This window comes from Terrapene carolina, unplaced genomic scaffold (assembly GCF_002925995.2).
Source record: "Terrapene carolina triunguis isolate 2854851 unplaced genomic scaffold, T_m_triunguis-2.0 Scaffold85, whole genome shotgun sequence".
NCBI classification, from domain to species: domain Eukaryota; kingdom Metazoa; phylum Chordata; order Testudines; family Emydidae; genus Terrapene; species Terrapene triunguis.
In genome coordinates this window covers 27659381-27684393 of record NW_020664436.1, presented here as the reverse complement: position 1 = coordinate 27684393, position 25013 = coordinate 27659381, and the positions used below count along the sequence as shown (strand labels likewise).

Sequence of the window (25013 nt, the reverse complement as noted above, 5' to 3'; positions counted from 1 at the left end):
GTGGCTGACCAGAAAGGCCTACTGGTCTCCTCGCAACGTATCTCCTCTTGGATCACGTCCTGTATTCGTGCTTGCTACGACTTGGCCGGTGTCGCGACGCCACGCCTCACCGTCCACTCCACGAGGGCTCAAGTCTCCTCGACTGCTTTCCTGGCCCAGGTTCCAATCCATATTGGATCTGTGGAGCGGCAGTTTGGTCATCCGTTCATACCTTTGCTGCTCACGACGCGTTAGTACAGCAGTCTAGAGACGATGCTGTATTTGGCTCAGCGGTTCTGCACTCTGCGATGTCTCACTCCGACCTCACCGCCTAGGTAAGGCTTGGTAGTCACCTAATTGGAATCGATATGAGCAAGCACTCAAAGAAAAAACGGTTACTCACCTTTGTAACTGTTGTTCTTCGAGATGTGTTGCTCATATCCATTCCAAACCCGCCCTTCTTCCCCACTGTCAGAGTAGCCGGCAAGAAGGAACTGAGGGGGCGCTGGGTCTGCTGGGGTATATATCCAGTGCCATGAAGGCGCCACTCTAGGGGGCTCCACAGTCGACCCACCGGGTGTTGCTAGGATAAAAGTTCTCCGAAGATTGTGCATGCGGCGTGCACACACTTAATTGGAATCGATATGAGCAACACATCTCGAAGAACAACAGTTACAAAGGTGAGTAACCGTTTTTTACCGGGTTTTGGAAACAGCATGGATATTTTAAGCATTAGCCTTGGTTCATTGGATTTGCTGTTGGTACACACAGCATATTAAAAATAAGTTAGTACAATGAGTAGGTAGCATAAAAATAACTTAATAACGAGGCTTTATACATCAAATTCTCACTATAAGAACGGTAGAGTATAACTTCTAGTGTGTTCACAACTTGCTGAGGTGGTAATTCCATTATCGTCCTTCATCCAGTTTAATGATGATTAATTGAAAAAAGCACTGTTCCAGAAGACACTAATTCCCTGTCATCACTTCTAGATTTGAGATAAATTAACTGTTAAAAACTATCAGAACTTAATCATTGTGGAAAATAGCTTTAACCAACCTGTTTTTTTTTTTTTTTTTTTTAATTTACAGAAAGTCATCTGTATTTAGTAATTTATTTCTTTGACAGTATGTGAAAGTTATAGGAATTATGGGGAAAAGTATACGTGTCCAGGAAACAAATACTGAGATTTTAAGCTTAGTTGATTCTCTTGTATAATTCATAAATAAATATTATTTCTTTTGACTGGGGAATGATCCTCTAGACCACTCTTTTTTTTTTTTTTTTTTTTTCCCCTCCATATCCAGGTCTGCCACTTCTGCAGTGGGTTAAAGTTTCTGCTCAACGTTTTGTCAGTCAAAACTGTTAGTCAGTGCTAGGACTTGGTTCAACCTACCATGGAAACTTCTTGAGGTGGTTCAGTACAGTGGCACAACTGCGAGGCAATTATGCAGCCATTTGTTTGGCTGCTTAATTATATAAGAAGATGCAATTAAATAGAAATAAATGGTGTCCCTGTCCTATTATAATGTACATACATGCAAAGGGTTGAAACTAAGGTTGCTGTATAGGTTGCTGGGTAACCAAGCTGTTATGACTAAAATCTCATCTGGCATTGCATTGGATAACTTAAGTGACTGAGCTAGATTTAATCAAACTCCAACACCATTTAAAAAAATTAACAATCAAAAAATTCCTCACTTATATTAAACTTTAGAAATGTTTGTTCAGTAGGTAATGTGGTGGTGGTTGAAAAAATATATAAGCAACTAAAATAGAGCCTTAAAATGAATTGCCAAAAAAAATATAAATATTACTACAATGCTATAATTACTCCTTCAGGAATACACACAGTACACCAAGAGGTAGAAATCTAATTTTTGTCACTCAGGTATTGTAAATCAAGTGAAAGCTGTGTGGTGATGAAAGCTCCATATTCAAAAGATGTGAAATAGACTGCAGTTGGTAGCTTTTTTCAAAGGGATGTTGGACATTAAAATGGATCAGAAACATTGAGTTGGTTGTTGAGATTTCTTTTCATGTTCGGATTTACTATTGGGATAGATAATCAAATGCTTACAGAATGTAATTTTAACTTGCTGTACTTGTTTAAAAAAAAAAAAAAAAAAAAATCTTGGAGTACCAGGATTACAGCTCTTCAGGTGAATGACAGGCAGTAGTACCAAAGAGAAGACAAACTTTCAGTACCTAAACTAATTTTTGCTTTCTCTGCCAGTTTCCCTAATATGATCTGGCTTGAGACATACCCATAGTTGTTGCAGTACCACTTTTCTGACACCTGAAGCTCTGTGACAATATCTTCTGTCTGTCTGCAAAGTGTAGCATCTGTACTGGCTGTTTCCATCATCCTCTGTGATGAAAACTGATGCAAAGAAGTAGTAGTTTAACTTTTCTTTATAATGATTATATCCTCTTTTTTGAATGTTCTTTTTATTCCCTGGTAGACCAGGAGAGCAGATGACTGCGACCTGTTTAGTAGGCTTTCTGCCTCTGAAGTTAAAGAATTCCTTGGTTTTCTCTTCAGATGCCCTCTTAATTTCCACCTTGCATTTTGCCCTATCGTGGTATGTTGCTTTCTGTTGGTATCTTTTCCACTGTTTGAATAAACTTTATTTTCCTGATTAACTATATATTTTCCTTGTCTTTTCTGCTTCCTTTTTTTTGTCCTGTCTGCATTTATATTGTGCAGTTACATTGGCATCTAGGCACCAAATTTTTTTTAGCCTCCATGCTTACTCCAGGGTTTTTGATTTCCTAACTCTAGTCTTCAAACTTTAACTAGCTTCCTTCTCTTTAAAGGATATGTAGCATACAGTGCATTGTATTTTTATTTTTGTTTTTCAATCAAAATATAACTAGATATGTGTCTGCTATAATAACTTGGTAGAGATAATATTTTTAGGTTGGTCATATGAACAGAATAAGAACTATTTCATATTTAAAAATGTATCTAGATTTCTAAACAATATTTTACACCTTTTGTCTGCTATAATCAGTTTCCTTTGCTATGTACTCTGAGATTTAATCATGGTGCACTTGGCTATAGTAAGCTACTTTTCCTGTTACAAGTATAATGTTGAAGCTGTATTATTTTTTGATTTGCTGCTATTGAGAGTACTGTAGTTTTACAACTGAAACTGCAGTTTAACAAGAACAACCCCTAGGTGGCAGTCAGTCTTCATATGTTTAGTACTCCTTTATTGATGCGTCCTTGTGTGTCAAACCTTCTTTGATAAAAACAGGCTTACCTCAAGTAACTTAAGCTATGGTGCCTTAGATGTTGAGACTTTATTGAATATTGTTTGTTATATAATCCCTTCCTTCTTCAAGGATGCTAAATCAGACATTTGTGGACTGATTTCTAAATGGGCTACATCACCAAAAAATGCAAAGTGAAAACTGACCACACGCCATAGTGCCCCTAAATTTGGCTAAAGGATTTTGTCTATAGTTCTCTTGAATAAATTTTTTTTAAAAAAAGGTTAAATGCTTTATGAAATTTTAAGGCAGAATTTAATCAAGAAAATAATTTTATAAAGTGGATTTTAAAGAATGTGAAATAGAAAATACTCTTCTTATGAAGATTGTCAAGAAAAGATGTGTAATCCTGTGAGAATAATGGAAGAGCCCATATAGTACTCTCTATCTTTAATAGGCATTGTATCTTGTATTCTGGATTGCTTCTGGGGTGATGAAATTTTCTGTTTGAAGATGTTTATGTTCAGCTGTAGCTTATATAACACTTAAGTTTTTGGTTGAAGTTCTTTTTCAAAATGATTTTCATAACTCTAGGGTCAGTTACTGAATACGATGATTGTTGTCTCTTGTATATAGATATTTCTGCCAAACTATTATCATGAAATAAATTCTTAATATAATGCGAGGTACATGGAAAACAGCCCAATGTCGCTAATGATTGTGAAGCTGAATGGTGTTAGCAATCGTATGAAATCTTTGCCAAATTTACCTAGTTTAGGCAGTTCTATTATGAACCTGGAATTAAGAACCCCAAATAAAGCTTTCTTCTTTGATACTGCTTTTAAACCAAGATGAAATTGAATGTTTAACTTCACTGTTGATGGCTTGACAGAGCAGTCATGATGTTTATTTAATTACAATAACTTACATTCTGTTGTGCTATATGTTGCAAGCTTTCCTATAGAGCAACTAATTAGTACTCAGAGGGAGAAGGAAGACAAACAAGGTGTACCTTTAAGATGACAACATTTTGTGTTAATACATTGTAAATATTAACACCTGAAAAGACGTAAACAGCTGGAAGATTTCATGTGTGTAATTCACATCAACGTTGTATGCAACTTCTGTTAGTAACAACACCTATGTAACCGCATGAATAAAAAGCTGCATTTAGTGTTTATGCATTAATGGGGGAATCAAATCAGTTTTAGTATAGCTGTTCTTTTCCATTATATTTCACTTAAACCAATTTATTCTCCATGACTGTAATTATGATCAAAACGCATCAATATTCATACACCTTTGTCCAAGAGCTCTAAGAAAGTTGAATGAAGAACACATCTTGAATTAAAGTTATGTAACTTTAAGTAGAAAAGGTCTTAAGTGCCAGTCCCACAATTGAATCTTTATAGAGGTAAACCCTTGTGTCCATGCAGAACCTCGCTGTCTTCAGTGGAGCTGGATTCTGCTTCTGTGGGTCTAACTGGCAGACATGGTTTCTGAAAGTTGTATCTCTCTTCAGAAAAGTGACTATTTAAAAAATACCACCTTCTTATTTAGATGTGCTTCCTGTACATTTTGGGTCATATCTAATTATTTCACTTCCCCCACCCCAACAATAAAATAAAAAAAAAAATGCTGCTACTTAATTCTGCTAGTGTTGCACAACATTTGTGGTTATGTGGGAGCAAGTCAAATTCTGTTTTGGTGTATGTTTGGTGACCATAATGTCTCCCCATAAATACAGTGCAGTAGACCCTTGGGAAAATCTGCAGTAGTGTTACTGCTCTCATTTTGGTAATCACTGCAGTATATTTTTGTATTGATAAAATCTAGTACATTCTATGTTTCCCTTCTATGCTAGGAATGATTATTGTGTTGTAAATTATAAATAGCAGTTTTGGAGCAAATCAGCTTTGTGGAGATGGCCAGTTTTTTTTTGGTCAACTTTAAAAATGTACCTGAAGCTATTTCTGCAGTTTTACTACGTACCAGCCTTTTGCAGGGGAAGGAGGCTAACCCCTGTCTCCTTTCAAAAAGAACTGTTAGATAGGCAACTCATAATTTTAATACATCAAATAGATGACCAAAATGTTTTGACCTTACTACTAACCAAAGAGAATATACTTTAGGAAACTGGGAGGGGAAAAAAGAAATGACTACAATTCTATTTTAAATCAAGTTATTTTCCTTTAAAAGTATGGTTAAAATTAATGATTTACTTCATTTTAAAATCAGTCCACCTTAGTTGCATGAAAAAAAAAATGAGTATTTTGAACCCTGTGAATGGGTTCAGAAATATCTATGTAAGAACTTTTTAAAGTCACATTTTGAGACTTCTGGCTGTTCAAAAGGTCTCTATCTTGATAATAAAGCCGCATTGTTTTTTAAAAACTGGCTGAATGCTACAGGTAGGCAAAAATCATTGTTTTAGATGGAAGGGAGTTTAATGCAATTACCACTAATAGTATCATCCACCTTTTTTCAAGTTAGGATTTTTAAATACTTGAGTTTAGAGATGGTGTACACTGAAATCTAGCCTGTCTATGAAGTGATGTAGCTGCTGTTAGTGAATGCTAAAAACATTCTGATTTATGCATGATTCAAACATAAATGTTGACGCATATGATGGCTAAACATCCTTAGTTTTAAAATCTTGTAAGGATCACTCGCTTTTCCTTTGTATTGTCAATGGTAGTCTGAAGCACGACTGAATCAGTGCATATTTGTGGTTATGGAGAGAGGGAGGGACTAATTCTGTTGTAATCTATCAAGCATTTTTTGACAGGTCAGATATAGTGCAGGCATCCAATGAGTTTTCCCAGCAATTTCTCCAATAGGAGTTCTATTGTTATGCCAGGCTTTGTATGTGTGATGTGTCCTGAAATTAATTTGTATTAATTTTAAATTAAGACTAATTGTCAGTTTAAAAGTTTGATTATTGAATTTATATTAAGTTTGCAGAATATTTGGAAAATATATTTGTCTGAATAACCGTCATAGATTAGAAGTTCGGATTTTAGTCCTGTCCTATTTAGATCTCTGCAGAGCCAGAATTAGGGGAATGGATAGAGTTGAGATTAATGCTGTCATTGCAGTAATACTTGCATGATTACCTGTTAGATACTGGGAAGAAAAAATGCTTACTATGACAATTGGGGCTAGGAAGTTCTTAGTCACCTAGGAGGCAAAAATAAACCAACCAAACAAAAAACAACTCCGCTAGCCAGGGCTGATGCCAAAAGTGTGTTCCCTGAGGGGCGTCCCAGCAGGATTTTGGTGGCAGTGTCCCGAAGGGAAACTCATACATATATGCTGCGCTTTAAAGGAATAAAATTTTGTCCAAAGTTTGATCTGGTATGTATTAATCTCTAGTTCAGATATCATTTAATGATCACTTTTTAATTACAAAACAATAAAGGTAATTTTTTTTAAATAGGTCTATTCATTCCCCATTATTTCCATTGGCTCCTTGGAATTATGTGCTCCAGTCTCCTTATTCACTATCCTGTTCTAGCTGTTGAGAAAAGAGAACATCCTTATCACATCAGTTGCTGGAATGGAGTGCTCTGCTTTCTCATACATGAGCATCCAGAGATACAGACGTGCAATCATAGAATATCAGGGTTGGAAGGGACCTCAGGAGGTCATCTAGTCCAACCCCCTGCTCAAAGCAGGACCTATCCCCAAATGGTCCCCTTAAGGATTGAACTCACAGCCCTGCACTGCTGAGTATAATCAGTCTGACTGCTGAAGCCTTTTTGTTCCACTTTTTGGGAAGTCCAGGTTCCCTCCACAGCTCAGACCCACTGTATCACATTTAGACTCCTTTCAACTCCTGCCTCCGAGTGCAGACGTTTATTAGCACCATTCGCTCCTAGAATCTCTCTTCTGGCTATTTGCCTATATTTTCCTGCTCCAAAGGAGCAGGCGGAATTGGAAGACCATCAAGGACCTTTTTCCCAACAGGGCTTTTCAAGCAGGGAAATATATTGAACATACACAAATTCAGTTAGCTATGAAATATCTCAAAATCATCCATTGACTTGTTAATAGTTTATTTACACTGCATATTTAACAAACCTTTATTCCTAGATTTCATACTTGACGTATATTCTCTTGCAGTTTTTTGGGGTAGCATCTCTTTTAATGACTGATATCTACATTGCCATTGGCTGTCCCCAAGAGCACAGCTCACCTTTCTGCTGAAAGTAAGGCCTTGTGTACACTGCCACTTTACAGCAGTGCAACTTTCTCACTCGGGCATGAAAAAACACCCCCCGGAGCCCTGCAAGTTTCAGCGCTGTAAAGTGGCAGTGTAGACAGTGCACTAGCACTGGGAGCTACTCCCCTCATGGGTGGTGGGTTGTGGTTTTTTTTTTTTTTTTTTTTTTTTTTTGTACACTGGCTGCCCTAGAGCACGGTTCATCAGAGATGGAAGTGCTGCTAATGTAAACACTCTCTGCCGCCTGAGGAATTAAGTGAGTCCACAAACCAGCGCTTTCACCGGTTCCCTATCACCAGTGAAATTTACAGTGCAAAAACTCCGCAAGTGTAGACATAGCCTAAAGCTCAAAGATGAGATGCTGTTTTTATGCAAACACCCATAGTAACACAATGAGAGACACCCAAAATTGTTTCTAAACAAAATGTTTTTAAAGGCTTTCATGAAGCTTCATTGTGTTTTGAAATCTTTTCTGTTGTAGCATAGCTAGCTTGTATGTGACCTTTTTGTTGACACCTGTACATGCTTTGTCTATATAAAGATACTGATCTTTTAAAGAATATTCTCTCCTGTGGCACATAGTATTTACTGCTGTTTTATTTTGCAGTAAAAAAGTCATAACTGAAACTATAAAATATATTGTTTTGAATGTGAGAGGCAGATCTGACTGGCTGTGGCAATATTAATCAGTCAGTCACTTTATTATACAGGAAACAGGAAGAAACTTGGCAGATAAATGTTACCTACGATTTTCTGTGCTCATTGTAGGGGACATGGGGTATATTTTTTTTATTTTTACTTGAAGCAGTAAAATACAACATTTGTGTTCACATTATCCATGTCTCCATTGTTTTACTAAAATTATGGTGTGAATTTTGAACCTTTTTTGGAAGAGGTTAGTAAAACATTTTGTACACATTGCTGTGTTTTTTTTTCTGCTTTGTAAAGGAAGGTTATTAGTACTTGATGTAGATCATACTTAATTAGATTTTAGCTTTATTGGGAAAGCAAAACTTTTATCCATTGTGGGTGTGAGTGGTTTAAAGCAAGCCAATTTTAACTCTTTAGATCAGGGGTCGGCAACCTCTGGCACACGGCTCGCCAGGGTAAGCATCCTGGCAGGCCAGGACAGTTTGTTTACCTGCCACATTGGCAGATTCGGCAGATCAGGGCTCCCACTGGCCGCGGTCCCCCATCCCAGGCCAATGGGGGCTGCGGGAAGCGGCGCAGGCCGAGGGATGTGCTGGCTGCGGCTTCCCGCTGCCCCCACTGGCCTGGGAAGGCGAACCGCGGCCAGTGGGAGCCACGATTGGCCGAACCTGCCAATGCGGCAGGTAAACAAACTGGCCCGGCCCGCCAGGGTGCTTACCCTGGCGAGCCGCGTGCCAGAGGTTGCCAACCCCTGCTTTAGACAGTACAAATACACTAATCTTCAATACAGTTAATCACAAAGTGAAATTTTTGTGGAAAATCAGTTGCTTTTGTGTTGAAGGCATAACTCAATAACCAAGAGTATCTGTGGAAGAGGCCATAGATTACTTAGTGTACACTTAACAATATGGTACGTTACTTTGTCCATTGGCACATTTACTTTTTTAAAATTCTCATATACACATCTGGTACACACTTTTGATACACTATTTCTATTAATTTCTCCATCTAAAGCTTTGCTACTGGAGAAGTTTAACTAACTTTGTTGATAGTATACCATACATCAGCTAAATGAATGAATGGCTCCAGATAGAGAAACTTTTTCTAATCCTGCTGGAAGAAAAGTTGTAACTGTTATACATGCATACTATGTCATTGGAAAAAGTTCCTAAATCCCTTTTTGAAAATACAGATTTAGGTTTCTAAATCAGTTAGGCGTTGCAACACTGAGCACACCAATGTCTAAATACTCTTAAGAATCTGGGCCTAACAATCCAGAAAGACAATACAAAAACCATGTCTTGGAATACAGATCAGTAGTCCTTACCAAGCACCCCTACATTCATCTCAAATACTTGTTCAACTACAGGGACAATTTGCATTCGGTTATACAAGTGGCAAAAGGCATATGGTTGACGGAATTCTTCATTAGTAGAAGCAGATTAGAAAAGATAGTGTCTGAACCAGATTAACTTTTAAAATCAAAGAATGTTAAGTAATGCCTTGAATATTTTTCTCCACCATTGTGAAACAAGTGTAAGCAGTTAAAGATTGGTTTCAGAATTTGCTGTGAGGAAAGACAGGACATTTAGAGAGTTGTTTTCATTCTATTTTATTCTTTTTGTTAACTTCTGGCAAATTTAGTGCCGTGTAACTTCCTAAAAATCTGTTGTTAGGTTTTGTTTAAACTGTGACTTTCTCCTCAAGTATATTTAATTGCTTCTTTACAAATGAAGTAAACACCATTTAAAAAAAATTCTCAGAAGCTTTTAAAAGTCTGATTTGTATCCCCACAAAAAGCTGTGCAACTGCTAGATGCAACCAAGAATGAAATGGCAAAAATCATGAATATCCAAAACTGTTCTGGAAAGAGAGGTTGCTACATATGAACACCCATTCCTGAATGCTGCACTTGTTGAGGTGGTGGCTGCTGGAGCCCTGATGACTACTGCTTTTTGCCTCTATGCTGATGGCAGGGCTTTACTGATGCTTCCAGTGTAGCCTCATTTGAAATACCTGAGAGAGAGAGAGAGCAGAGCTGGAATGGCTTGCTCTATCTGCAGTGGGGAGAGCAGGCTTGGGAGGTTGGTTTCACTGTTCGTTTGCTCATGCTCCCCCACTCCCTCCATTCTAATATCAGTGACTGTATGATTGAGTGAGGGACTAGAACAGAGGTGGGCAAACTACGGCCTGTGGGCCCCTCCTGCCCGGCTCCTGAGCTCCCGGCTGGGGAGGCTAGCCTCCGGCCCCTTCCCCGCTGTCCCCCCCCCTCCCCCGCAGCCATGCCGTTGTGCGGGCAGCACGCTGGGTGGCGGGGCTGCGCGCTCATGCAGGGCAGCGCAGCAGCATGTTTGGCTCCGGCCAGGAGGTGCGACTCCAGACATGCTGCTCTGAGCGGCTTGGTAAGGGGACCGGGGGGTTGGATATGGGGCAGGGGGTTCTGGGGGGCAGTCAGGGGACAGGGAGCAGGGGGTGGTTGGATGGGTCAGAGGTTCAGGGGGCAGGGGGAGAACGGGATTGGATAGGGGGTGGGGTCCCGGGGGGGCCTGATAGGGATCGGGGCAGTCAGGGGATGGGAGGGTTGGATAGGGGGTGGTGGCCTGGGGGGCGGTTAGGGGTGGGGGTCCCGGGAGCAGGCGGTCAGGGGACAAGGAGCTGGGGGGGGTGGATGAGGGGGGCTGGATGAGGGGGGCAGTCAGGGGACGGAAAGTGGGAGGGGTCGGATAGGAGGCAGGGGCCAGGCTGTTTGGGGGGCACAGCTTTCCCTACCCGGCCCTCCATACAGTTTTGCACCCCGATGTGGCCCTTTGGCCAAAAAGTTTGCCCACCCCCTGGACTAGAACTTAGTAGCCCCACAAGGCAAATCTTTCTTGTGTGTTTGATTGCTCCCTCCATCCTGGTGGAGTATAAAGGTGCAGAATCATTGGTATCTGTTCTTTCTTCACATCTTTTCTAATGTGCTTCAGTTAATGAATAATTTAGCCAAACACATGCACTTTGCCACTTGTATAACAGAATAGAAATTCTTCTTCCTCCCTTCCAACCACCTCTTGCCTCCTACACACCAGTTTGCAGGTAATTTGAGAGATGTTCTCCTCCTCCTTCTCCAGAGTGGTAATGGGCTGACTCTTCCTGTCTATCCCTACTGCTACAATGAAAGAATCTTAGGGGTGCTTCTCAGGTGCCTTAGTACTAGAAGATGGCTTTAAGGACAGAAGCTCCCATGGCACTTCATCCATTCCCGCATCTTTCACACACCCCTCCCCCAAATAAGACCCATATTAGATAGTTACAAATTCAGCTCTCAATCTGTAATCCATATAATTTTTAAAGAGTGATGATTGGGGAAAATTGAATGTAATGACCCTTAAACAGCTAAGCATGAACTATTTAATTTTTATGTCCCCCGTGATATCTATTGCATTTAGTGATTTAATACTGTCTTCTATAGTATCCAAAACTTAAAAATCTAGCTAAATGTCAGTGTACATTCAGATTCTTGCTGATGCATGTCTTATCTGTCTCTTGAAAACAGGGTATACGTATTGATGCCAAGAGTGCTTTTTTGAATCTTGCTGTAAATTTGGGATCAGTGAATTTAAGCCCCAAATTATAATCTATTTCAGTTGTCCCCGTTTCCCACCAACGAATGGTGCATTTATATTTAGAAATGCAGCATAATGATCAATGTAAACTTGATGGAAAGAATAATGCCCACATTTATAAGAATTCTCAAATAAAGCAACAAATAGTCAAGTGAAATCTGTCTGGGAAATAGGGCATACTACACCACTCCCTTCCCCCCCCCCCCAATCTTTGTAGTTTGCACCTACATCCACGTACTGGTCATTTTTCTGGAGAGCTATAATTGGTCTGAGTGCTTTGACTTTTTTACATGAAATTGACTCACTTTTACATGTCAGTGCAAAATCTAAAATTTAGGTACATTAATTTGAATAGAAGGAAACAGAAACATAATACAAGTTTAAAACTCATTAGACATCAGTGTATGTCTATTCATTTTTATTTGACATTCTGAAAATGAAAAGTTCCCTGTGCTTTTACATTGCATAGAAAATTGAAGTTTGCCAGAATGTAGGAGAAGAGATTTAAATTTGAACTGGAATGATAAATTTGAATAGGAGAGGACCCCTTAGTGCACAGACTGAAAGGCTGTGCAGCAGTTAACACCATGAGAGTCCGTGCTTTTTTTCAGGTAAATGGATATGAAAAAATTCCTGCTGATCTAAAAACAAAACAATCTTTTGTGGCAACTATTTTCACTTAGTTATCTTTTCCTCTTCCCTTATTCTAGGCCAGAAGTATATTTCAAGAGGGAACTTATCAAACCAATGTATTTGCATGGACAGGCTGATGGGGTCCTTCAGTTTTAATCTGCCTCCCTCCTTTATTAGGGGCTGCCATTTTTCTCCTTTTAAATCTGCCTTTTTATGCTATAATTAATATGGTGCTTTAAAAGCTTCAAAAAAGCTTTCCAGTTTTGCGTTAGATAACATTACCATAATATTCTGTTTACTTATATAGAATACCCAGCTCAGGGTGCATCACAAATACAGAAGTAACGTTTATGTATAAGGCAATTGTAATGCTTTTGACATTAATCACTATACCTATGCACTACAGAAATTAACATTAGGTGTGCATGGTTCTTTACAGACAGATGAAGGCATGTCACTACCCGAAGAAGCTTAGGGCTCGGCTACACTTGCAAGTTAGAGTGCATTAAAACAGCCCCAGGCGCCCTAACTCGTGACCCATCCACACTGGCAAGGCACTTAGAGCGCCTGGACTCTGCAGCTGGAGCGTTCCTGGTACTCCACCTCCACGAGAAGCATAACGCTTGTTGCGCCTCGGCTGAAATGCCCCAGCGTCACTGTGAACGAGGTGTTGCATTACTGCGCTCTGATTGGCCTCCGGAAACGTCCCATAATCCCCTTAAGTCAAATGGCCACTCTTGTCACTGTTTTGAACTTGGCTGTAGGAATGCGGATGTGCCCTTTCAAAACTCCGTTTCTGACATCCGGCATGCTTATCTGTTCCAGGACAAAACAAGCCATTAGTGTGGAATGTTGCTTGCTGTGAGTGTGTGAGAGAGAGAGGTTGGGGGAAGGGGGTCTGCTGCTGTCTGAATTTACAAGACAGCATGCTGACATGCTCTCAGCCCCCCAAAAACCCACTCTCCCTCCCCCCCCATTTGAAAAGCATTTTGCAGCCACTTGCATGCTGGGATAGCTACCACAATGCACTGCTCTCTGTGGCATTGCAAGAGCTACTAATGTGGCCACGCTAGTGCGCTTGAATTTGACAGTGTGGACTCACTGCAGTGCTTTCCCTACTGCGCTGTCTGAGGGCTGGTTTAACTCTCAGCGCTCTATATCTGCAAGTATAGCCATGCCCTTAGTCTGTTAATGGGGGTGGGGAAGGGAAGGGAGAGCAAGGGGAAGTGTGCTATAGAAAGAACAATGATCACAGAAAAAATTGGAACTCTCTGGTCACATATACATCTTGTTGGATCAAGTTTTGTCTTTTACAGGCCTAGAGCATAACACATTCTCTGCCACTAACATCTTAGAATAAAAACATAATTTTCATGAGTATTTCAGTCATCTGTGATTCAGAGAAAATATCACCAAGGTTATGACTGTTCTATTTCTACCATGGTGTCAGTGGAGGCTCCTGTCAGTTTATTACATAGGTTTAATGCTTCATTTAGGTTTGTCTTGGTGGTCATCTGCTGTTAACTCTCTGGGAGCTAAAGGTGCAGTCAGTAGTTATATTAAATTAATTAATATTCAAGGTGTAAACTGGCTCTTGGCGCAAAACTTTAGACAACAGCCTCCCAGAAATTTTTTGGCAAGGACACCTGGGAACAAACTCTGTTACAAAAATCATTAGGATTTTAATATCCATGCAAAACAGACAGGATCTTGGTGTTTGTCTCATTTAAAAGAGCACACACGTTTGCATAAACTGTGTATTACTCAGCCTACTCTGGAAGGAAGAAGGGCTGAGTTAATTCTTCTGCATTTAAAACTGATGATTCTTGGGTGTCTACGTATTTAATATCGAAGGCATAGCTCATAAAACCATCCCTAACAGTATGGAGTATTTAAAAAATAAACACGTGCATTTCTAGAATATCCCAGGCTTTTCCAACTTTCCTTTCCTCTGCTTAATGAAATGCAGTGTGCTTAGAATACTTCAGGAAAATTTTTAATAAATCATACAGACACAAATCAATGGTGTATGGTTGGAATAATTTTCTCCATTCCCAAGGGAAAAAAAGCCTTTCAGTCACCAATCAGAATTACATTCACTTCTTATTTCATTACAGGATTTGGAGTTTCATGGGGTAATGAGATTTTATTTTCAAGACAAAGCAGCTGGAAACTTTGCAACAAAATGTATTCGTGTTTCTAGCACTGCCACAACACAAGATGTAATAGAAACCCTTGCAGAGAAATTCCGACCAGATATGCGAATGTTGTCATCTCCTAAATACTCACTTTATGAAGTACACGTCAGTGGAGGTTAGTATATGCTGTCCGGGTCTCGTTCCTGTTGTTTTTTTTTTTTTAAAAGGATACGGAAAGATGATAAATGTTTCCTACTAATTACCATAACAAATTACTTCGGTTTCTTTGGCACTTAAATATATAACTGTAAAGGGTTCTCAACTGGTGGTGGTAGTATTTCAAAATATAATGGGGTGTAACATAGACACAGTTTGTGTAAATTGTGATGATGGTGTGACCTTTTTTGAAAATATTATACTTATCCTTTATGTAGGTGATGTCAGTGGTGTGGAAATACTCATTTCTAAATAAAAGACCTTTATTCAAAAACTACTAAATTAATATAGATACAGTACACAGCACAGCTATAGTTAAAGGAACACAATCTAGTGAAAGGACACTGTCATGTTAAACACATTTCTCTCAGAAAAGGTTTTTTATCTGCTTTTACAAGTAGTATCAAATTTTACAGCAGGGGTAGGCAACCTATGGCACGCGTGCCAAATGCGGCATGCGAGCTGATTTTCAGTGGCACGGGTCCTGGCCATTGGTCCGGGGGGGCTCTGCATTTTAATTTAATTTTAAATGAAGCTTCTTAAACATTTTAAAAACCTTATTTACTTTACATACAACAATAGTTTAGTTTTATATTATAGACTTATAGAAAGAGACCTTCTAAAAACATTAAAATGTATTACTGGCATTTAACCTTAAATTAGAGTGAATAAATGAAGACTCGACACACCACTTCTGAAAGGTTGCCGACCCCTGGTTTACAGTAACTGAAAGACGGGGGAAAATGTTAGTTGGTGCATTTGATAGCATTTGGTGTATCGTCAGTTTTTTCTCTTCCAGTTGTATACTGAGATTCTCCTGTTGTTCTCCTTTCAATAGAGAAATAGTGTAGCGAAGTGCTGCTGGTCGTCCTGGGAATTCGCTCTTTCCAGCACACAGAGCGCCCTCTGCTGGCTGGTGGCTCACCTGCGGTTGGCCCTGTGTCCCTTTACCTTGGGGTTCTGCTCCAGAAGTACCCCCACGCTTTGGGTCTCCCCTCCCAGGGGAACCCCCAATGCTCTAAACCCACCTTGCCTAAGTGGCTACTGCCAGTCACCATCTAGCCCCCGCTCACTGGGGCAGACTGCAGTCTGTAATGGCCACTCATAGTTGGCAAGAGGGTAGGACTTGCTGCCTTTGCCTATCCCCAGGCCGCCCCTCCGCAGCCTCAGTACCTTTTGTAGACCTTCCCCAAGGCCTGCAGCCTGGGGGTTTACCAGGCTGGAGCTCCCCAGCTCCCTTTGCCCTTCCCCAGCACTGCTCTGCTTCAGGTACCTTGCTCCCAGGCAGCTAGCCCTTCCCACTCCAGGGCTAGAGTGAGACTTCGCCTGCCTTCTCCCCAGGAGCCCTTCCTATACTGGCCCAGCCGGGCCCTGATTGGCTGCCTCAAGCCCACCCATGATTGGCTCCCCAGGACAGCCCTTTCCTAGGGCTGTTTTAACCCCTTCAGGGTCGGAGCGGGGTGACTGCCCCGCTACAAATAGCAATAGAGGAAAGAAAAGATTTTTAAATAGGAAAGGTTGATTGTAAAACTAGATTGATTTAAATTGCCTTGATTTAAATCATCAAGTGGAAAGCCTTTTTAAATAATCAGTTTTAATCAACTGTTCCATTTGTACTTCAGTTATTTTCTAAAGAAAGGTGCATGCTCATTGGTTGACATAAACATTAAAATATCTTGATTTACAACTAAATAGGGCCTTTACATTAGATTTGGCTCACCTTTTTGCCACCTAGGAGGAAACACTATAGTTGTATACATTTATTTAAGCAGTTACATAGCTTAATATTTTCAGATTCATAATAATTGTACATTTTAGTATGTTAAAAAATGGTGAATGATATTGTGATGGGTTAGGAACCCCCCGCCCCCCATATTCTGGGATGCCACCTGATATGCTGGGGTTTCACTGAGCCCCTCCTGCACACACAAGTAGGTCCACACCTAGCTGCAGACACTGACTAAAGTCAGCACTGTGTGAGAGGATTCACCCAGCACTCAAGTGCGCGCACATTCCCCTTTGGGGAATAAACCCAAAATAATACTGTCTTGCGCTGTATAAAAAGATCTGCAGAGCGCAAGCTCATAAAAATTCGCTCTCTCCCTCAATGTGAAGAGAGATGCACAACTTCTTGCCACCTCCCAGTTAGAAATTGCACAAACTGGGTTTAATAATCAAACACATTTATTTACTATGAAAGGCAGATATTAAGTGATTATAAAGGATAGCAAACAGAACAAAGCAGAAACAATGAGGAGTCCTTGTGCCGCCTTAGAGACTATCAAATTTATTTGGGCCTAAGCTTTCGTGGGCTAAAACCCACTTCAGATGCATGGAGTGAAAAATACAGTAAGCAGTATATATATTCCAGCACATGAAAAGATGGGAGTTGCCTTACCAAGTGGGGGGTCAGTGCTAATGAGGCCAATTCAATCAAGGTGGACATCGTCTATTCTCAACAGTTAACAAGAAGGTGTGAGTATCAGCAGAGAGAAAATTACTTTTGGTAGTGACCCATCCACTCCCAGTCTTTATTCAGGCCTAATTTGATGGTGTCCAGTTTGCAAATTAATTCCAGTTCTGCAGTTTCTCGTTGAAGTCTTTTTTTGAAGTTTTTTTGTTTGTTTCTATGCAAACGAATAAATGGACATAAAGCAGACATTAAGAATTGTAACATTAAAAAACCAGTAGGCGAACACTTCGATCTCCCTGGACACTTAATAACAGAATTAAAAGTGGCAATTTTTCAACCAAAAAACTGGCTACTGATGTCAAAAGCTGGTTTAGCACTTCCAACAAACTCTGGTTCCAGATGCTTACTTTGTGACGTCTACCAGTTCAGTTGGTTGTCTTTCTTTATGACACCATCAGCAAATACGTACTGCTTGAATGGTTCACTTCCAGACTTGAAATTTATTATGGTTGGCATGAATGTATGTATGGGTGATTATTAGATGCCCATGTCATAGCAGCAGCATCTTCAGCAATTAGGCATCTATCCCGATACTTTGGGTTGAGAATATTGTCAAGAAAATGCAGTGGAGTAAGTGCTTGATCCGGCCACTTCTTTACTGCATGCAATTTAACTTTGTTGTTGGGTATTTCTTCTTGTTGAAATGTGCGACTCACCTAAGCATCGGACACACAAGTAGTGGCCATCAGAGATTGAAATGTAGAAAGAACACCATCAGCAATACAACAGCAATTTTTCTGCAGCTTGTCCCCGGCTATGGAAATAGATTTTAGTTTCTTCAAGTGCTGTCCCTGTGGATATTCTACTTCAGGTGTCAGTGCGTCCTGGCGCCATCAAACAGAGATTTTTGGTAGCAGTGTCTTGTCGGGGTGTGCAGTAGCAGTCTTGTGGCGCCACTGGTGCCTCGTCTAACACACGCATGCCCGACCCCCTTCAGTTCCTTCTCAACCGTCCTTGGCTTGAGACTGAGTTTGTTAGCAGTGTCGCTGAAAATCTAATCTTATTTTAAGGTTAAGTTAGATATCTTAGTTTTTACCCTTGTTTATTAACAGTTTATTTTACCTAGTATAGTTAGTGTTAGTTAAATCCAGTTAGATTAGCCGTTAAAAAAAAAAAAAAAAAAAACTCTCATTTTCCCCGTCCCCCCAGTTTTCACAACAGGGACGTCTCAAATATGGCTGGCTCTCCAGGCTTTAAAAGATGCACTTTGTGCAAGGATGCAGTGCCAGTCTCTGATGGCCACTACTTGTGTGTCCGATGCTTAGGTGAGTCGCACATACCACAGAAGTGCATTCACTGCAAGAATCTTAAAGCTAGAGCAAGGAGAGACAGGGATCTTCTCCTTAAACTCATTTTAATGGAGAAATCCCTCACTCCAACATCAGACCCCAGAGAACCCGCAACAAGGGACTCCCCAGGCACATCCTCCATGGACAGATTAAGTCCAACTCCTCTACAAAACCGAGGAAAAGGGCCACGTCTCCACCAAGCCGAGAGCCATTGAAAAAGAAATGGTCTTTGTCGAGATCGCTGCCTGCAGTGCCAACTTCCTCCAGCTTGAGCACCTTTGATGCATTGGGCACCTGCGGCACCGTCCACTCTGGGACCTCTGCTGGTAGGAGAAAGGAGTCGAGTAGTAGGCATAAAGTGGCCGCCTCCACCACGGAACCGATTACCCCTAAGAAGGGCATGGTACTGCAACTTCTCCACCCGTGATGACTCCCCCTCTGGCACTGGTCACACTTCCACCTAAGGCAGTGGTGCAGAAGGGTACGGTATCGCATACAATGGCACCGATCTCCCTTATGCACAGATCAGATATGGAAGTGTCCTCTGCTCCCAGATCTCCCCTGCTTTGCACCACCTGCTCACCGGTACCGATGGCGCCAGACTAGCCAGAATCCCCCAATGCTTCACCTTTTTCCAGTGATGAGGACGACAACATGGAGGAGGCAGTTTTCTCATCTGGACATTGCTCCCCATCAGGCACGGAACCTCATTATAGATCCAGGGAACAGAGAACCAGGGACATGCCCCCATGGCTCGCTAACCCTGGATGTGCCCTCCTATGCCATTCCCCATTCAATGGCCACAATGGAGACGCAGGGGCAGCCTACAGGTCTCAGTTCCACAGACCTCCCACTTCTCACAGGAAACCTATATGCTCTGCAATGACATCAATACCCAAGCCCTCTGAGATGACAGAGGAGATGGGGGAAGACAGGGATGGGACCATGGAACATGAAACATCCCCTCATCATAACTCTTCCTCCCCGATGAGGCAGTAATACCTCTGCCCCCCACTACTCCAGATGACTTCAAACACTGTCAGGAATTATTCAGGGGGGTGGCACAGAGCCAAAATATTTTTCTTGAGGCAGAACCAGACACGCAACACCAACGCCTCAAGATCGTGCACATTTCTTCCAGACAAAAATAGCATTGCCCATAAATGACGCTTAATGGAACCTGCAGGAATGGTGTGGCAAACATCTGCCACTATTCCTCCAACCAATAAGCGTTTGGACAGGTAATACTATGTGCCAAATAAAGGTGTGGACTCCTCTTCTCATACCCACAACCTAACTACTTAGTGGTAGAGGTGGTCAACCAATGGGGCAAACAACCTCAATTCAGATCCATGCCCCAAGAGCAGGATTGGAAGAGATTAAACCTCTTCGGGCAAAAAGCTTACTCTTCAGCGACTCTTCAATTACACAGCATTACTCACTAATACAACCGTGACAATTATGCCAAAATGAACAATTTCATCCAGGAAATTCTGGAGGAAAAAAGAGACCAATTCCAAGCCATCATCAATGAGGGCCAACGTATTGCTAGAACAGTGCACCACGCATCCCTTGATGTGGCAGACACAGCGGCATGCACAACGGCGACAGCCATTGTCATGCACAGAGCATTCTGGTTACACTCATCAGGTATCCCAAGGGAACTTCAGAACAAAGTATAGGACTCCCGTTCAACAGGGACAAGGTCTTCTCCACTAAGATGTATGAGGTCCTCCATTCTATGAAGGACTCTAGAGCAACACTGAGGACCCTCGGGATCTACACATCCCCTAAGAGGAGATGCAGATACCAGCCTTGCAACCATAGCAGAGACAATGTGTCGCAGCCCCAGTAGAGACCATACAACAACGAAGGACAAAGGCACAGACCCCAGAGACCTTGCCCTACCCAATCTCAGGCTATGATGTCCCAAACACCACCAAACGAGGCAATTTTGAAAAATTGTTTGAGGGTCTGCCTGACCTCACCCACCACCAGCGCCAATAAGCTGAGTATCACAAACCTGTGGTTATCGGCCACAACCGTTATATCATACATGGGCTTCTATCACCACAGGCCACTGGGTTTTAGAAATCATTCGAATAGATTATACCATCCCCCTTACCTCTATCCCACCTACCCACTCCCTTTCTCACAAGCACCTTTTGAGACAAGAAGTACGTTGCCTTCTACAATAAGGGGCCAGGGAACAAGTTCCAACAGAACTCAGAGGAAAGGGATTTTATTCCCATTATTTCCTTACTCAGAAGGAAAATGGAGGTTGGAGACCCATTTTAGATCTCAGAAAACTCAACAAATTTGTCCATACTCACAGATTCAGAATGGTCACACTGAACTCGATCATTCCTGCACTGGAAGAGAGGGACTGGTTCTCAGCCCTTTACCTACAGGATGCATATTTTCACATTACCATCCATATCGCTCACAGACAATTCCTACGATTTACAGTGGGACAGGATCACTTCCAATGCAGAGCATTGCCATTTAGACTATCGATGGCTCCATGAGTTTTTACCAACCTTAGCGGGGGTAGTGGCGCATTTGCACAAACAGGGAATATTGATCTTACCATACCTGGATGACTGCCTGCTAAAAGGCCCTACCCAGACAGAAATGTTGCACATCACTCGACAAGCTATATTTCTTTTTCACTCCCTAGGACTACAAATCAATGAGCAAAAATCTACCCTAACTCCAGAACAACAACTGGACTTCATAGGCACACACCTGAACTCAATGGAGGCCAAAGCATCATTGCCGATACCCTGATTCACAGCAATGACTTCCCTCATATCGGTGATCTCAGACAGCCTACGACTCTTGAGACATATGGTAGCCACCACTTTAGTTGTAAAACACGTAAGACTACATGTGCACTGCCTACAAGGATGGTTGAGCTTGGTGTATCTATACCATGAAAGCACAGTTTAAACAAAAGACTCCCACCAACCCCAGAGGTGCTGTAATCACTACAAAAGTGGACAAATCCAATAAATGTTTGCTTGGGTATCCCATTTCAACAGGCTCCACCATCCATATAAATCACAACAGATGCCTCACTGATCAGATGGGGTGCTCACCTGAACATATATACAATTTAAGGCAAGTGGTCCCCCACGGAAACACATTTCCACATCAACCTACTCAAATTGCGCGTGATCCACAATGCATGCCTACATTTCCTCCCTATTATAAGAGGCAAACAGTAAGGGTCCTGACGGACAACATTACATGTATGTTCTATATAAATTGACTGGGTGGAGCACGTTCCTACTCCCTGTGCACAGAGGCCTTAAAACTATGAAATTGGTCCATAACACACATCACTATTACAGCAGCATACCTCACGGGTCGACAGAACACGATGGTGGACACATTAAGCAGACAGTTTTCCCAAGAGCATGAATGGGAACTGAATGATGAAATAACACAACACATATTCCACATGTGAGATCCCCACACATAGACCTGTTCACAACATTAGTAAACAAGAAAAAGTAAAAGTTTTGCTCACGAGCAGGACTAGGATCATGATCCCTAGGGGACGCTTTTCTTACCAGATGGAACGCTCCTCTCCTGTATGCATTCCCACAGATACCATTAATCTCCAGAGTAAAACACAAAATACAGACTGACCGGGCCAACATAATACTCGTAGTCCCGACATGGCGCAGACAGGTAAGGGAACCATGTCTAACATGCATGGCGATCTGTACAGCGTTCACTCTCCCTCGCCTGCAGAATCTTCTTTCTCAGGACGACGGTCAAGTCCTCCATCCGGACCCGGAGAAACTTCACCTGAAGGTGTGGTTCCTACATGGCTCCACCAAGACGAACTAACCTGCTCAGAACAAGCAAAACAGGTGTTAATAAACAGCAGGAAATCCAACACGTATGCCCTACTTCCTCCAAAAATGGAAAAGATTCTTCCTATGGTGCCAAAACAAACACATATCTGCAAGCCAGGCACCACTGCCACTAATTCTGGAATATTTATTATCCTTAAAAAACTCAGGGCTTGCTACAAGCTCACTTAGGGTACGTCTATACTTACCCCCAGGTTCGGCGGTAAACAATCGATCTTCTGGGATCGATTATCGCGTCTTGTCTAGACGCGATAAATCGATCCTGGAAGTGCTCGCCGTCGACGCCGGTACTCCTGCTCCGCGAGAGGAGTAGGCGGAGTCGACGGGGGAGCCTGCCGCGTGTGGACCTTTGGTAAGTACCTTTAAGTTCGAACTAAGGTACTTCGACTTCAGCTACGTTGTTCACGTAGCTGAAGTTGCGTATCTTAGTTCGAACTGGAGGGTTAGTGTGGACCAGTCCTTAGAGTTCAACTCGCTGCCATCACGGCTTTCCGTCAACATGGCAGATGGTACTTCGATATTTGCTCACCCAATTACTAAGTGGTTTCTCACTGGAATACAGAACATGTACCCAGAAATCCGAGAACCCATGCCAGCATGGGACTTAAATCTGGTGCTCAGAAGTCTAACCAGAGCCCTATTTGAACCCTTTGCCACATGCTCATTACTTCACTTATCTATGAAAGTGGCATTCCTCATTGCCATTACATCTGCGTGCAGAGTCAGTGAGATAGGGGGTTCTCATGGCTCACTCCCTATACACAATTTTCTTCAAGGATAACTTAGAACACATCCTGAGTTTATGCCCCAAATATTGTCTTTGTTGCACCTCAACCAACCGATTCACTTACCTACATTTCATCCAGAACCACACACCAACACTCAAGAGGTGGTCCCACACACATTAGATGTTCGCTATGCCGTATCCTTTTATCTGGACGTAATAAAGCCCTTCCAAAAATCACCGACTTTTTGTTTCAACAACAGAATGATGAAAGTTCTGCCATATCTATGCAAAGATTATCTAAATGGATATCCAGCTGTATCCATATGTGCTATTCTCTACACAACACTGAAGCCCCTCTGGGCACCAGAACCCACTTGACAAGAGCGTTAGCTACCTCCTTAGCTGCTACCAAAAATCTCCAATTGATGGTGCTGGGACACACCGACACCTGAAGTGGAGCACCCACAGAGGGACACATCTCAAAGAACCTCAGTTACTTCAGAAGGAGAGTAACCCTCTCATATTCAGCATTGAAGTTGATTGCTTTGCGTGTGATAAAAACAGATGGAACTATCACAATTTTCTTCACAAATTGTAATCAGAATAGGTCAGTTTTAATAAATAGCTCAACACAGTCAACCACCGAATTCCAGCATACATCTTGGGGAGAATTAGATTGGATCCTCTTGCTCTCTTCAGCGAAGCCTGGAGCAAAGTGGTTGTTACAGAAGCATTACAATTTCAGCAACGTTTTCTTTTATCCCTTGAGCTGTATTTAAGTCTTTGGTGAAAAGATGCATCAAGTGAGCATGGCATCCATGTGTTTTAAGTTTCAGGGTCCCTTCATTATCTCCTAAATTCTCCTCATCTTTGCTACATTTGCAGCATTGACTGACAAAGCTATACACTTGACACTTGAATTTTTGTTCACAATTTGAAATAGCGTTTACTGCTATTTCTTTTTAGCATTCTTCTGTATGGGCATTTCCTGATGTATCAGATGTTTCTGTAAGATAGACAAACCCATCTTCTTGTTGTCACACAAGCACGTATTGAATCTTTTTGTATATTGCTTTATCCATCAAGACTCAGATCAACAAATTTACCATCAATGTTTTTTGTACACTGTTCAATTTCCTTCTCATATGCTGTATCCAGCAACCTTCCAGGAATGTCTGCTTTGCTGGTTGGAGTGTAGTCTGGTCATAATGATTGAACCACATCAATGAAATGTTTGTTCTGAACAAGATGAAAAGGAGAATTTGTTGCACAAATGAACCAAGCAGTATTGCTGGAATTTGCTGGTCCTGATTATGAGCTCATCCACGATTTTTACTGGATGATGAAGAGAGCTTTTTTTTTTTTTTTAATAAGGTAATTTACTATGACATGTTTAGTTACAGCACTGCTGTCTCTGAAGTTGTAGATATTGCAGATGATGCATGTTCATAACCCCTTATGTCTAAGCTCGACCCTGAAACAAAAAGGTAAAGTCACACTCACTATTACTTAGTTCGCTCCTTTTTTTTTTTTTTTTTAAAGGGATTTGTACCATTATGTAATGGTAATTTATTCTAAACCCAGTTTTATAGGGAAAATAATTAATAAATGATAAGGATTATCTAAATCTGTTTAAACCTTTATTTCTAGCAGTGTACCAAACAACTTGGGGAAAAAAATCTTTCTAAATGTTAATTTATAAATCCCTAATAAAACTTTACTTTTTAAACAGCAGATCTTTACCTAGAACGTTTGTTTATACTGAGCAATAAAAATCCATTTCAGAAGTCCAGCAGTAACAGTAAAAATGTATCAGAGGGGTAGCCGTGTTAGTCTGAATCTGTAAAAAGCAACAGAGGGTCCTGTGGCACCTTTGAGACTAACAGAAGTATTGGGAGCATAAGCTTTCGTGGGTAAGAACCTCACTTCTTCAGATGCAAGTCATCTGAAGAAGTGAGGTTCTTACCC

The 25013-nt window shown here is 41.4% G+C and overlaps 1 protein-coding gene across 16 annotated transcripts in view; it reads left to right on the top strand.

The window, feature by feature from the left end:
• The window catches only part of AFDN (afadin, adherens junction formation factor), a 221141-nt gene that overhangs the window by 58237 nt on the left and 137891 nt on the right, over positions 1-25013 (top strand). For all 16 annotated transcript variants that reach the window (XM_024205965.2, XM_026649712.2, XM_026649711.2 and 13 more), the window contains exon 2: positions 14433-14628. In XM_024205965.2, coding sequence (XP_024061733.1) covers positions 14433-14628 — 196 coding nt within the window. The remainder of the gene's footprint in view (positions 1-14432; positions 14629-25013) is intronic.